The sequence below is a fragment of the Haemaphysalis longicornis genome, unplaced genomic scaffold (assembly GCF_048455015.1).
Source record: "Haemaphysalis longicornis isolate Haplotype H1 unplaced genomic scaffold, Haemaphysalis longicornis Haplotype H1 scaffold_3, whole genome shotgun sequence".
In the NCBI taxonomy this organism is placed as follows: domain Eukaryota; kingdom Metazoa; phylum Arthropoda; class Arachnida; order Ixodida; family Ixodidae; genus Haemaphysalis; species Haemaphysalis longicornis.
The window spans coordinates 5,154,374-5,167,568 of NW_027526335.1; the positions used below are offsets into that span (position 1 = coordinate 5,154,374).

The 13,195-nt window shown below is 47.2% G+C and overlaps 1 protein-coding gene across 1 annotated transcript in view; it reads left to right on the plus strand.

Annotated features, from left to right (window-relative positions):
* LOC144173880 (glutamate receptor 1-like) overlaps positions 1-13,195 on the plus strand; it is a 266,859-nt gene that overhangs the window by 210,045 nt on the left and 43,619 nt on the right. Inside the window, exons 5-7 of the mRNA XM_077702181.1 lie at positions 848-1,098; positions 1,931-2,089; positions 12,260-12,460. Coding sequence (XP_077558307.1) covers positions 848-1,098; positions 1,931-2,089; positions 12,260-12,460 — 611 coding nt within the window. The remainder of the gene's footprint in view (positions 1-847; positions 1,099-1,930; positions 2,090-12,259; positions 12,461-13,195) is intronic.

Here is a 13,195-nt window from a genome sequence, read left to right on the forward strand (position 1 = left end):
CTTTTCGCCTTCGTCATAAAAGCAGCCACCACGGCTGGGAATCGAACCCGCATTCTTGGGCTCTGCAGCACAACGCCTTAGCCACTGACCCACCACGCCGGGTGGAACATACAGCTCTGAAATTAATTTACATGGTAAAGAACTTCCCCCGATTGGCTTCTTGGAGTCCAGTCAAGATTTTTTTTAGTGCCAAAACGTAACAAAAGGTTCTAATTGACTTTTTTTTTTTTTTTGCATTGAGGACTAGACTAGATTTTTTACTCTGAACGCTATTAAAATTTTCATAGTGTTCACAATGCAGTGGTCATTAACATTGTGTGATTACATCTCAGGAGTAAATTTTAGAATGCATAGACAATGTTCTGATTTTTCTTAGCCGCTTTGCACGCATTATATAATGAGATAATTGAGTTCAAAAGTTCCGTGCGCCTCGCACCGCCGTCACCACCGATCTGCGGATGTCAGTGATGACGACTCATCGAAAGTCCACAGTGCGAAATTCAGTGGGTTGCTAGCATCTTTATACGGCGCAACTTGCACGTCACCAAACAAGGCAGTCAGAATAGAAAATTTAGGCGGATACACTCATTTCATCGTTGCTGTTTCCACGTATTCCGACTTTTTACTCATCCCATTTTTCCGCGCTGGTTTCCTTTGGTCTCGTAGTGCGGATACATGTGTATATACGTATATACGTCTGTGTGCGTGCGTGGATGCGTGCGTGCGTGCGTGCAACGTTATTCCTCAGTAAGCTTTCTTCATCGTGCGCAGCTGAGGCCTAACGGATACTTCATCCATTGCTGATCTTTCTTCCTCATCTTTTATCCCCCTCCTGATGCTCGTGCAGGCCTGCTGAAGCTGCAGCACCTGTTCCAGCTGACGACAGACCGGTACCACCTGGAGGTAAAGGTTGTGAAGCGCGTGCAGAACGCGTCCGACGTGCACCGCTTTCTGCGACGTCTGGAGGACCGCGACCGCGAGTCGCGCAAGTACGTCGTGCTCGACTGCAGCGCCGACGCCACGCGACAGATCATCATCAACCACGTGCGGGACCCGTTCATGGGACGCCGAAACTACCACTTCCTGCTCACCAGCCTGGTACGTACATGTCACCGCCGATATGTGCAAATACAATATGCGCAAATGCAAAGGCAAGTACAAATACAAAATGAAGATGGTACCTTATTTTTACGAAACAAATTAATTAATACATTAAATCGACAACAAACTTCGGAATTTTTTTTCTTTTTTATTTCAATGTTTATTACTTTCTTACACCTTAATACGCCGACTAATGCACAAGACATTTCGAGCTCCTGTATTTTTGTTTTTTCTTTTGGGGCTCTCCGATTTATTTCCTGCCGCAAAAAGGTTATTGCAGAAACCGGACACCTCCTCTAATGTGAAACCTGAGCAGGGGTGACGCATGCAGCGTATAGGTGCACTCAAAGATTGTAAGTCCCTCTCTTGCCACACGGGGTGCGCTGACATACGCGGCATCCCAATCACGAAGACGGAGAAGAAGTGGAATTCGAAAGGGAGAACTGCAAATGTTGAAGTTAAAGCGAGTAGGAAACGAAACAGAAGCGAGCAAGCAAGCGCGAACGAAAAACGAGTGTACCGGTGTGTTCTTTTAGTACGCGTTTTTGCCATGGAGATAAAATGTTCTAGCGCGAGGCGTTGGAAAACGAGTGTCCCGGTGTTTTAGTACCGTGACCACACGAGAATACGATGACATCACACGCCTACAGCCCGAGCCTTTGAGGTGCTTCGCCCCCAAAGCTTCGAAGTCAGCATCAAGATTCGTCAACCTCTAAAATAAAGTCTGGGGAGTAGGCAGCTCTGAAGTGCGGCCTAAGCCAGTGTCAGTGTGAAACACCCAATGGGTAACCATAATTCCAACAAATCGTTTTTATTTCTTTCTTCACAGATTATGGACGAGTTTCAGAACAACCCGAGCTTAGAGTTCGGCGCCGTTAACATCACCGGCTTCAGGCTCGTTCAAAACACGACACTTCCATACAAGGAGGTCTTCACGGAACGTATCTCCAAGATACCCTGGCCGGATCCGAAAAAGAAGAGAATATCCGTAAGTCACGGGCCACCTAACGCGAGTTTCAAGTGCATTCGTGATTGATTGATTGATTGATTGATTGATTGATTGATTGATTGATTGATTGATTGATTGATTGATTGATTGATTGATTGATTGATTGATTGATTGATTGATTGATTGATTGATTGATTGATTGATTGATTGATTGACATTTCGTTCATTCAAAGTCTTCATCTTTACCCTCTTCGCAAAAAAAAATAAGGCTAAAGAAAGGCATCTTAGTTCATAAATTTAAAAAGGGGGTGTTGTTGCAGGTCACTTTTCAAGTATTGACTGATGTGGCCCATCCGTGGGACTCTTAAAAGCCGCAAACGAAGCCAGAAGCTTCTCAACCTCTTTCTTTTTTGTGAAGAATACGTTAGATGCGACTATACCTCGGCAAAACTGGACGCCACTCACTCGCACTCCTCCAAAAATATACGTTTGCTCTAGCACTCACTCGCGCTCACGCTCACCACTACGCTCACCAAATGCTCTCACAGCTCGCACGCACCCGCACTCACTCGCACAGACAGACAGACAGACAGGCAGATGGACAGACAGACAGACAGACAGACAGACAGACAGACAGACAGACAGACAGACAGACAGACAGACGGACGGACGGACGGACGGACGGACGGACGGACGGACGGACGGACAGACAGACAAACGGACAGACAGACGGACGGATGGACAGACGGACAGATGGACAGACGGACAGACAATTTTTCGTGTGTAAGTAGTGCAAGAAAGACCAGCGCCTGGTTGACTATGTGGCAGCTCGGGCATTGGGTTTCCTTCGTAGGAATGCAAAAAACTCCCCCTTAGAATCTAAAGACCTGCTCTATAAAGCAAACGTAAGGTACATCATGGAATATGCATGCACGTATGGGATGCGACCACAGTCCGCGATAAACAAAAATTGGAAAGGTTACAAAATATAGTTGCGCGCTTTGTTTCCGGCAGATGGGGTGTTGGATTTAATGCGACGTAGCGAAAGACCAGCTAAACTGGGATTTGTTGGAAACCCGCCGCAAAAAATGGCGAATAAAACTTTTTCATGCAATTTATCATTGTCAAACAGGCATAGTACGTGAAAACTAACTCTTGCCTCCCCATTATACATCAAAACGTACCGATCACGCATTTAAGGTCAGGGAATACTTTTCCAAAAATTACGCCCACCTCCCCTCGCGGGAACCCTGGTGTGATGCGACGCTGGCGCAAGCGGAGAGCAGCCGTCGACCGAAAGGCCGCCGGAGAGCGGCACACCGGTTATATGCGCAACGCGTCCGAAGGAGAGGAGACCGCGGAAGAGAGAGTACTGCACATGCGCCGGCGCCAGTGCGTCTGCCGCGGCTATGACGCAGCACAATCCAACACAATCCACTTTAATCCAATCCAATCCAAATCAAATCCAGTCAAAGCCAAGCCAAGCCAAGCCAAGCCAAGCCAATCGAATCCAATCCAATCCAATGCCCCTCGCGAGAGAGTGTTCGCTATCGGAGAGGAGAGGGGGTGAGCGGCGGAGAGCGCAGCTGGCGCGGCGAGGAGAATGGGGGAGGGGTGGACGCCGACAACGCCGGATGGATGCAGGAACAAGGCGAGTGAATGAGATGCGTTCGCATCTAAAACTCAATCGTTTCGGTCGTCTTTTTCCCCCAGACTATTCGCGACTGGAACAACTTGCCCTGTGACATTGTATCGGTTATACCTAATGATTCGTTCTTTTCGAAGTTGGTGTAACGCGTTTGGTTGTTTTGAGTGTTTTTATATTTGCGTTCTATGAACCTAATGATTTTATAGGTGCTTATTTGTGGTGTATGTCTGCATTGTGCAGATGTTTTGTGCGCTTGCAATGCTGTAAGGCTGGTGTGCGGCTGACTGCAACCCTGTGTTGTTTTGTTGTGTTCTTCCCCTCCCCCCTCCCCCACTGTAATGCCCCTGGCGCTGTGGGTATTAGATAAATAAATAATAATAAATAAATAAATATGTAAATCCGTCGTGCAGGAGCGTTGGCGTTCGCGAAGCGGTGCGATTAAAAAAGGAGCAGCCTCCAAACGAAGTCACGCAAAACGACCGGGTTTCCGGACGTCAGTAACGAAGCGTCTGCGTGCAACGAAGCACTTCGCCTGCCGCAGTGAAGTCCTACTCAAAGCCCCATTTCGCCATGTCCCGGCGTCACAGGCGCTATCCCTAGCAGCTCACGAGGTATATATGTTCCATATATCTGTATTGGCCAGGAGATCGTCCTATAGGTGGCGCCGCCTAAGTTAGGGGGCACCACGGTCAAATCTCAATAGAGGGGAAACAAACGACAAAAATACATGGGTTTCTATAGGGCACTAGTCGGTCAAACAAGATTCCTTTAATGTACGGGGAAATTATGCGCAGTGGGGCAGGTGACAGCATGCAGGTGACTTATACACCCAGAAGGAAGGCGTCTGCATTGAATCGTGCTTGGCTCCTGTTTTAAGTGATTTGCTGCTTGCCAGCGTGGATAGGCAGTTGCAGGGTGCCCTTTGTGAGCATGGCGTAGTCAAGACTTTTCGATTCGTTGACGACTTCTTGGTGGTGTTCCAGGTCGACAACAATAAGCCGATCATAGAAGAAGCTGAGGAAATTTTCGCAACGTTCGAGTCGCACTTTGATGCTTTCACATCGATAATGGAATTACCCTTCGATGGCCAGCTAAGGCTCCTGGACCTTGTGTTGTTTTTGAGCAAGGACCACACCAGCTGGGAATATGCGCCTAGGTCCCAAAAGGGCCTCTTACCCTACAGTTCAGCGCACAGCAAGCTCGTCAAGAGGGGAGTTGCCATGGGTGTTCTTAGGAGTGCTCTGCTCAGGTCCTGTCTCCATCGAGTGCAACATAGTTTTGATGCCCAGGTCCACCGCCTGAAGTCTGCTGCCTACCCGAGCGACTTCATGCGCACTTTGTCGTCGAGGTTGATGCGTGAACTTTCCTCAAGACCTCCGGATAAGTTCCCTCAGCAGGAGAGACAAAAAACAGCGGTCATTCCCTATGTTCAGGGTGTTAGCCATGCCCTAAAGAAGATCGTCAGTAAGGCGGGTGTACGGCTCGTATTCTCCGCACCTAACAAACTGAGCCGTTTGTGCAAGCGTGTCAATGCTGAAGCTCCAAAGGTGAGCGCATGCCTAAAAAAGCATAGGACTCGCTATGTCGACTGTGGTGAAAAGGTCGTGTACAAAATCTCATTGTCGCCGTGTGGCCGTACGTACATCGGGCAGACAGGCCGCTGCCTAAATGATCGCCTGAGGGAGCATGCATACAATGTAAGGTCATCCACAAGTAGCACCTTGGCAACACATTGCGCTTCCTACGGCTACACTCCCCTCTTCCATGACTGCGCGATCCTCGCACGGTATCGTGGACAGAGGGAGCGGGAAATATTTGAAGCCTTTGAAATCAAAGAGAAAGGAAACGCGTGTGTGAGCGAGCCGCATGCTGCACTTCTGGAGAAGGAAATAGTGTACTTGTCATGAGCATCCCACGCCGAAAATCCACGTGGTAGATTGTGTTTGTGTCGCGGGCTATCATATTTCATTGCGATATCTGTTTCCGTTGTTTTTTTTTTTCATTTTTTCGTTGTTCTATCTTATCCTATATATGTGTTTCTGTTGCAATAAAGCACTCAGTTATTCGTCAGCGCCTGTGGTTTGTAGTCTTTACTTCATCCTGTCTTTAGCACTGTTTTTTCTTTGTAGTACAATGTACCAACTGGCCCTTCAGAAAACCCTTCTGCCTTTGTTGTTAGTCAGCGCCAAGTCTCGTGTCCCTAGAGCTGTGATTGAACTAAGTATATGTACCAGTCACGTATTCATGCTTTGCCTCAAATATTCTTATGCTATTTTTTGCTAAACAATGTCAAAAAGTGTGACGCACGCTTTCAGATTCAGTTTTTCGTATATATATTGGCTATAAAACGCCTTGTTCTAGGGTAGTTCTAACTTTTGACAGGGTGGCTGAATCGAGGAAAAGAAGACAGCCAGACAGCAGACCGACAGACAGACCAAACTTTTTGCGAAACGCTGACAATGCTACTTGCTGATATGGGTTACGGTAATTGACAAACGCAGGAGCGGTCCCGTTCGCGAAGCGGTGCTGTCAAGGAAGACGCATCCTCCGAACGAAGGCACGCAAAACGACCGGGACATCAGCGACGAAGCGTCTGCGCGCCGCTCGCGAAGCACTTCACCTGGCGCGATGGCGTCGCACTCAAAGCCCAACTTCGCCATGTCCCGGCATCCCCGGCGCTATCGCTAGCAGTTCACCCACCGTAGTAATTCCAGTTTTTGTATCACAAAAAAATAGAGAAGCCTCAACTGTCGTCACAAGATGTTACGACGGGCTGACGCTGCAATTTGCTGATTTATGTTAGGGTAGTTCACAAACGCAGTCACGGAACATAAAGAGCAACAGTGTGCACAAAGTGAAGCAAGAAATATCTTTTTGCCGCAGCTATTGTGGCTAGTATTAATTTCCCATGAGCGGAATACACTGTTTCCATTCAAGGCAAAATGACTGTTTAAACAGTAAGCTTACCGGCAATCTTGGTTCCGTGCTGATCGGTCACTCGACCCAGATGGCGGCACACAACTTCCACAGGAAACTCCTTTTATCAACATCATTGGTCAACGCACAAGTCCCGGATAATGTTCTAAAATTGCTCATTGCGCGCAGTCTCCTCCATCGCCACTGTGACTGACAAAAAACAGACCTAACGCGCACTGATGTGCTCGATGCGCAAAATGTTTCTTCTTGAAAACTTGCCCACAAATATCTGGCTTGGAAATGGCAAACCTTTGTCACCTTATTAAGGCTCCAAACAGCAGGGAAGTTCTTTAACCTCAGTTTACAGGGCAGCAAATAATGAAGGAAACTGCGCAGGGCCACTGACAGATTTCCGTCGTCGTAAAGTCCACAGGGAACAACCCGAACCACGTCTCTGGCACTGCTACACATATCCACCAACTCGCGCACCTATCGGGGAAGGTAGGCCCTACAATTTACACGACGTTAATACGCAGGAAACTACGAAGAACGGCCCGAAATCCAAGCACGAGAATGAGGTATACCCCGAGAGTGCCAGATGCGCTGCAGCTGAAGCATCGTCTGCGAGCGAAGGAAACTGGCACTCTAGACAGAAATATTGTGAGGTGATAAAAAAATCACGCCATATCCACGGAATGAATGATGATAAGTGGGGCGAAGCTCGAGAGGGGGAGATCATCGGTAACCGTAACTCTCCCGTGAAAGTTCGCCCATTACATCATTAAAGGAGCCATGAAGACAAAATACAAGTTGGGTTTATTAGAAATACTGCTCAGTCCCGATTACAGTGATACCAATATCATCGCAATCTTCGAACAAATAATGGAGATATTAAAGAAAACGTTTGAAGCAGTCGCGACACCCTAGCCAATTTCCCGCAACTTTTCTATGACGTCACGGAACCTTGTTTGTGCGATTGGCGGCCGCCTAACTGACCTGTCGCGACGGCACATGAGTGGACGTCTGTACGGGGCCTTTAGTTCCATTTGACCGCATCACTTGAATGCTAACGTGCAGTTAACGCACTGAAAATTATGTTTTATTGTTGGCCCGTATGACGTCATTCTTGCTCATAACACGTCACTGTGGCGCAAAATTTGAAAGTTTTTAAATACTTCTTGCTTTTTTTTCGTTAAAAAAACGTCTTTTGTGGCTGTGATGGAGTGAGTGACCTACTGGATCCTAGTTTTTTCAAATTAAACGAAGTTGTATTTTCTCTTCATGGCTGCTTTAAGAAAGACGTAAGACTGTGTGCGTCAATTGTACAAATCAACTTTTATTTTCGGAGTCAATGCTCCCAGTGAAACAATGGGAGCATTGGGAGCATTTCACCAGGGAGCCATCGAGGACTACCCCGCACCTCTATCACAATTTGTCGCGTAGGATGGGACACAACGGTAAAGAAAGAACTTTTATTTAGGGCGAACTTGTGCCCGAACAAGACGAAAGGAAACGAGCAAAGGTCCTTGCGTCTCGTTCGATCTCCGAGAACGACTGCCTGCGTTCGTGGCGTGATGTCTTGCACGAAGAAGTTATGGCTGAACCAAGCTTGGCGCAACTCAAGGCCATACTCGCAGTTGACCTCAAGAAGGCATTTGATTGCGTGGACCACGATGCCATATTAGAGGAGTTGGCCGTCAGCAACTGTGGACCAAGCCTGTACAACTACGTCAGGGATTTCTTACGAGGACGCTCTCTCGTGATTTCCATAGGTGAACATGAGACACCACCGTTCCCCAGTCCGCAACGAGACATACCACAGGGTGCAGTACTATCTCCCACCCTGTTCAACCTTGCAACCCTTAAAATTCACAGGGCGCTAAAACAGGTGGAAGACGTACATCACCTCATGTACGCAGATGACATCTCCATATGGATCAAGACAGGCTCCCCTGGACATATTCAAACACAACTACAAGAGGCCCTCAATAAAGTCCAAGAAGCAGCCGAAACAATTGGCCTGACATGCTCCACGGAAAAAACGGAACTACTCATGGTTACCAACAGAAGATGGAAGCCACCCCCCATTCAGCTTACGCTACAGGGCACAGCCATCCCTACCCCGCCAACTATCAAGGTTCTTGGCCAACACTTCCAGAATGATGGCGGGGGCCACACCACAGTAAACAGGATTCTAAAGCAAGGAGAACAATTACTCCAACTTATGAAACGTGTCTCCAATAGGCAGAGAGGACTTAAAAAAAGACCTACTCCGACTTAAGGAAGCATTCATCCCATCTCGCATAAGATACTCCATTCCTTATACAATCGTCAACAAGACCCAAATGCAGAAATTGGACACTCTACTACGAAAAGCATCAAAGATATCTTTAGGACTACCGATAACCACCTGTAATAAGGTCATCTAGGACATGGGCACCCCAGCCACCATTGAGGAAATTGCCTCAGTCCACAAACACAACCAACTTAGGAGACTGAAGCAAAGCAAGGCCGGAATTGAACTCCTGCAATCGATCGGCTATGATTCCCAAGCAACGGTGCACGACTACTGCAAGATAGAACCTATAGACAGACAGCAGTTAAAGATAGCACCCATTCCCAGTAATATGGACGGCACTAGACACGCAGAGCGAAGAGCCATCAGGGCCAAATATTTCAATAAGAAACCGGAAAGAGAACCCCAGCAAATGCATGTATACACGGACGCGGCGGGAAAAGGCACTTCGTGGGCTGTCGCGTACTGGACGGTGCTCAACAGATCCTATACAGAAGGGAAGAAACAGTTCAACTCAGCAGAAGAAGCGGAGCTATACGCCATTGGTAAAGCTGTTATCCACCTCTCCCAACCAGCCCGTCCCCTAAATATCTATACCGACAACAAGAGGGCATGTCGACTCTTACACTCCGGTCATATATCCAGCTCGGCGGCACACCTGTTCAAGCATATTCAAGGAACTGTGAAGCTGTACTGGATTCCTGGCCACGCCGGGGTACTGGGAAACGAAAAGGCTAATCAGCTTGCCCGACACGCATACATCCGGGCTCCCAGCAACGGCTGCCAAAGTCCGACCTCTCAGGAGCCAACTCACCCGCAACTCCACCTTAAAGAATACAAAACAGCGAAACGACTACTCCCAGCTCCCAACCCTAACCTAACAAGACAGCAGCAAACCCTATTCCGACAAGCACAAGCCGGAACACTCGAAACACCTGCGAGGCTACATCTCATCAGATATGGCAAAACAACACCCTTACCATCATGTTCACAGTGCAAAATTACAAATACCCAAGACCACATTCTTTGGCAGTGCCCCCAATACATCCAAATTAGAAAACAATACACTAGAGAGTGGCTGACCTCACCTAGACGAGAAGAGGAGCAACGCGGCCTGATTGACTTCATTCAAGAAGCCGTCAGCAGAAGCCTGGACCGAGGCCTCTGAATCTCGCAGCGCTCCCTACAACTCCTCCTCACTTTCTACCTGTGAATAAAATATTATCTCTCTCTCTCTTGCGTGATCTCCCCCTCGCAGTGCACGTGCGCTCGCGCCTCCGTTGGCGAACACAGACAAGCTCGCGCTCCCGGTGCCGAGTTTGCGCTGCCGGTTGCAGCCGGTTCTTGCGCGTGCAACGCGGCCCACTTTGCGACATCTCCGAAAGCATGCGGCGGTCACGTACCACGAGACACAAGGGATGGACAGACCCATGGCTTTAGGAGCTTCGCCCCTAAAAGAAATTAAAAATAAAATACCTCAGCCTGCGCCACTAAGTATAGCAGGCGCGGCGGGCGGCGCACTTTACTCGGGTACAAGAACAGCAACGATGATGATGATAAATATAATTGATAGTAGTATCCCCTTAGTAGCGGGGATCATCTGACGTGTGATCTTAGCAAAAAAACTCAGAAGAAGCTAATACATTTACGTTTTACACTCTTCGTTTAATACTAACGCTGCTCTTTGGGTAGGCAGAAAAAAAAGTTTTTTGGGCACAAAATACTTTTTTTTTAAGTTACAGGTGATAGCTGTCCCAGGCAATATTCCCCTGTCTGCTTTTCGTCCACCAGGATTCTTACCTCCTTTTCGTCGCCTTGACAGCCTGGAAGTTTACTCCCTCTGTGCTACCCTTCAATCCTAGGGCTTCTGGAAGCCCAATATTTCCCTCATGTAGATTTAGATGGATACTCTCACATTCTAACACTATATGCCGCATAATTTCTGTTTCTTTTCCGCAGACCACGCATACACCATCATTTTGTGAATACTTCCCCACAAAGCTCTTAGTTCGCAAGCAACCTGCTCTAGCCTCAAAAAGCAAAGCACTGCCTTTGGAATTATAGTAGAAATTTTCCTTTGTCTAATTTATTTCCCCTCTACATCTCTAACGAAGTTTTAGCTTCCATTTTTTCTCTCCATTTAGTCTTTTCTATCTGCCTTGCCTTTTTTTATTACCTTGGATATCTTGGATTCTCCACTGTTTTTTCCGTATTTCATCCTTAGCCTTCTAGTCTTCGTCAGCCACTGCGTGTCTACACTTTTCATGTTTAGGTGCCTAAAAACTTTAGCAGTCCACATAGCTTGATCCATTGCTCTCCCTCCTCCCAAAACATATTTTACTCTGCGATTCTCGAACTTCAAACGACGCCCAACCCATATCTCCTTGCACTGCTTCGTTAGTTGTTTTTCTATGCGCGCCTAAGGCCAAACGGCCGACCGTTCTCTGGTTCACTTTAAGTACCGCTAGAGCGCCTGATTTTAAGAAGAGTACGGCATTCGCAAATGTGAGACCAGGAAACATTACTTCTTTCCACATTCCTCTCACTACTTCATAAATGTTATGCCCCCAGAGAGCTCTATGCTTCATTATGGCTGCGTTTCGCTTTTCCTTACCCTTAAGTTGCTCCTAGTGAGTTCTTAAGTAGTTATCCCCATCGTTTATCCACACTCCCAAATATTTATATTCCTTCACTCTCGGTAATTCGCCATGCTGGATTGACACTGCGTCAGTGCTAGTCTCATTGAAAACCATTATTCCCGATTTTTCTGCGCTAAAATTTTTCCGCGCTAAACGATTTCTCCTGTTTTGTGTGTTAGGGCCCCGTTTTAATTATTTTTTTCAGGATGTCTAAAAACATCTTTTTTTCCAGAGAGTATGTATGTGTTGTTATTGTGGTTATTTAACGCATAATTATTATTGCGCAAATTTCTTGAAACCACTTCTCCAGTAAATACTTATCAAGGATCGTTCCTCGATCCTCTTCATTTTATTCACTTTTCTACCAGATTTGCATTAAACATTCTGTTAAATATTTTGCTGCTGAGTAGTAACGTCCTTTCTTGCAAAAGTATAGAATGTGAGCTTCAGTGATATCAATGAGCCGTGACCAGTGTCAGCCGGTACCACTCACTAGCGCCACTCAGCACTCGCGAGTGAAGCTCACTCACGGAGGGTGAGTGGGGCTCACCGCGAGTAGGGCTCACACTCACTAGCATTCTCCAGCCCGAAATGATAATGAGGCCCCCTCACTCGTGAGTGGAGAGTGGGTGGTGTGTGAGTGCACTCGTAAGTGATCGAGCCTGCCTACCCGTGCGTGCGAGTGCCTGTGCGGATTCGTCGTGCCGCAGGCGGACGCCGCGCTCATGTACGACGGCGCCAAGGTGCTGCTGCACGCCTTCAAGCAGCTCCTCCGAGACTACCCCAGCATATTCAGCAAGAACTTCAGGCGTGGCGAGGTGTACAACAACAACACGCGCGGCATCGACTGCCGCCGAGAGAAGGTCATGGCCTGGGAACACGGAGAGGAGATCGCCAAACGCATCCGCTCGGTGAGAAAGCGCATCCCCCTTTGATCTTCCTTTCTAACACATCCAGTTCTTACGATCGGCGAGAGCTCGGCTTTAGGTGCGATCATTTGTCTAGCTCTCCTACCCCATTTCCTGGTCCTATGACATATTTATCGACCCCGGAATGCCCCCTTTGGTAACATTTCTGGCGCTTTTTTTTTTTCCTTCTTTAATGCTCAACGTACAATGATATTCGTGCTCACTGGGCCGAAGGACCGTTCGGCGGCCGTTCTTTTCTGGTGAAGGCAAGAAACGACAACGCACGTGTATCGAGATTTCGGCGCCCGTTAAATATCCTTAGGTCGGGGCATGCCATAATCTGGGTGGGGCTTCACAGCGTAAGCATTAAAAATTTGTACACGCTCATTTAAATTTACAGTTTACAGAAATAAATAAATCAGCAAATACAGCACGGTTTGTAAAGATCAACGTCGAATATGTGTGTAATTGCTTGAATTTACCTCCTAACGCCTTTGAAATAGGTTTACTACAGTTATTTTCAAAGCATATACCCTCAAAGAATTATCACAGAAAGCCGTTACATTTTAATTAGTTTTTTTAATGCTTTTCAAAAATATTTTTCCAGATTTCTTTTATTTCGATGTGTTACGAGCATAAAATAAGTACCCACTTTTTAAAGTTAAAAATTTCTTTGAGAAAAGAGGGTCGAGTTGTGGAGCTTCGAGCTCCACAACTCTTTGACCGGACACACTTTTC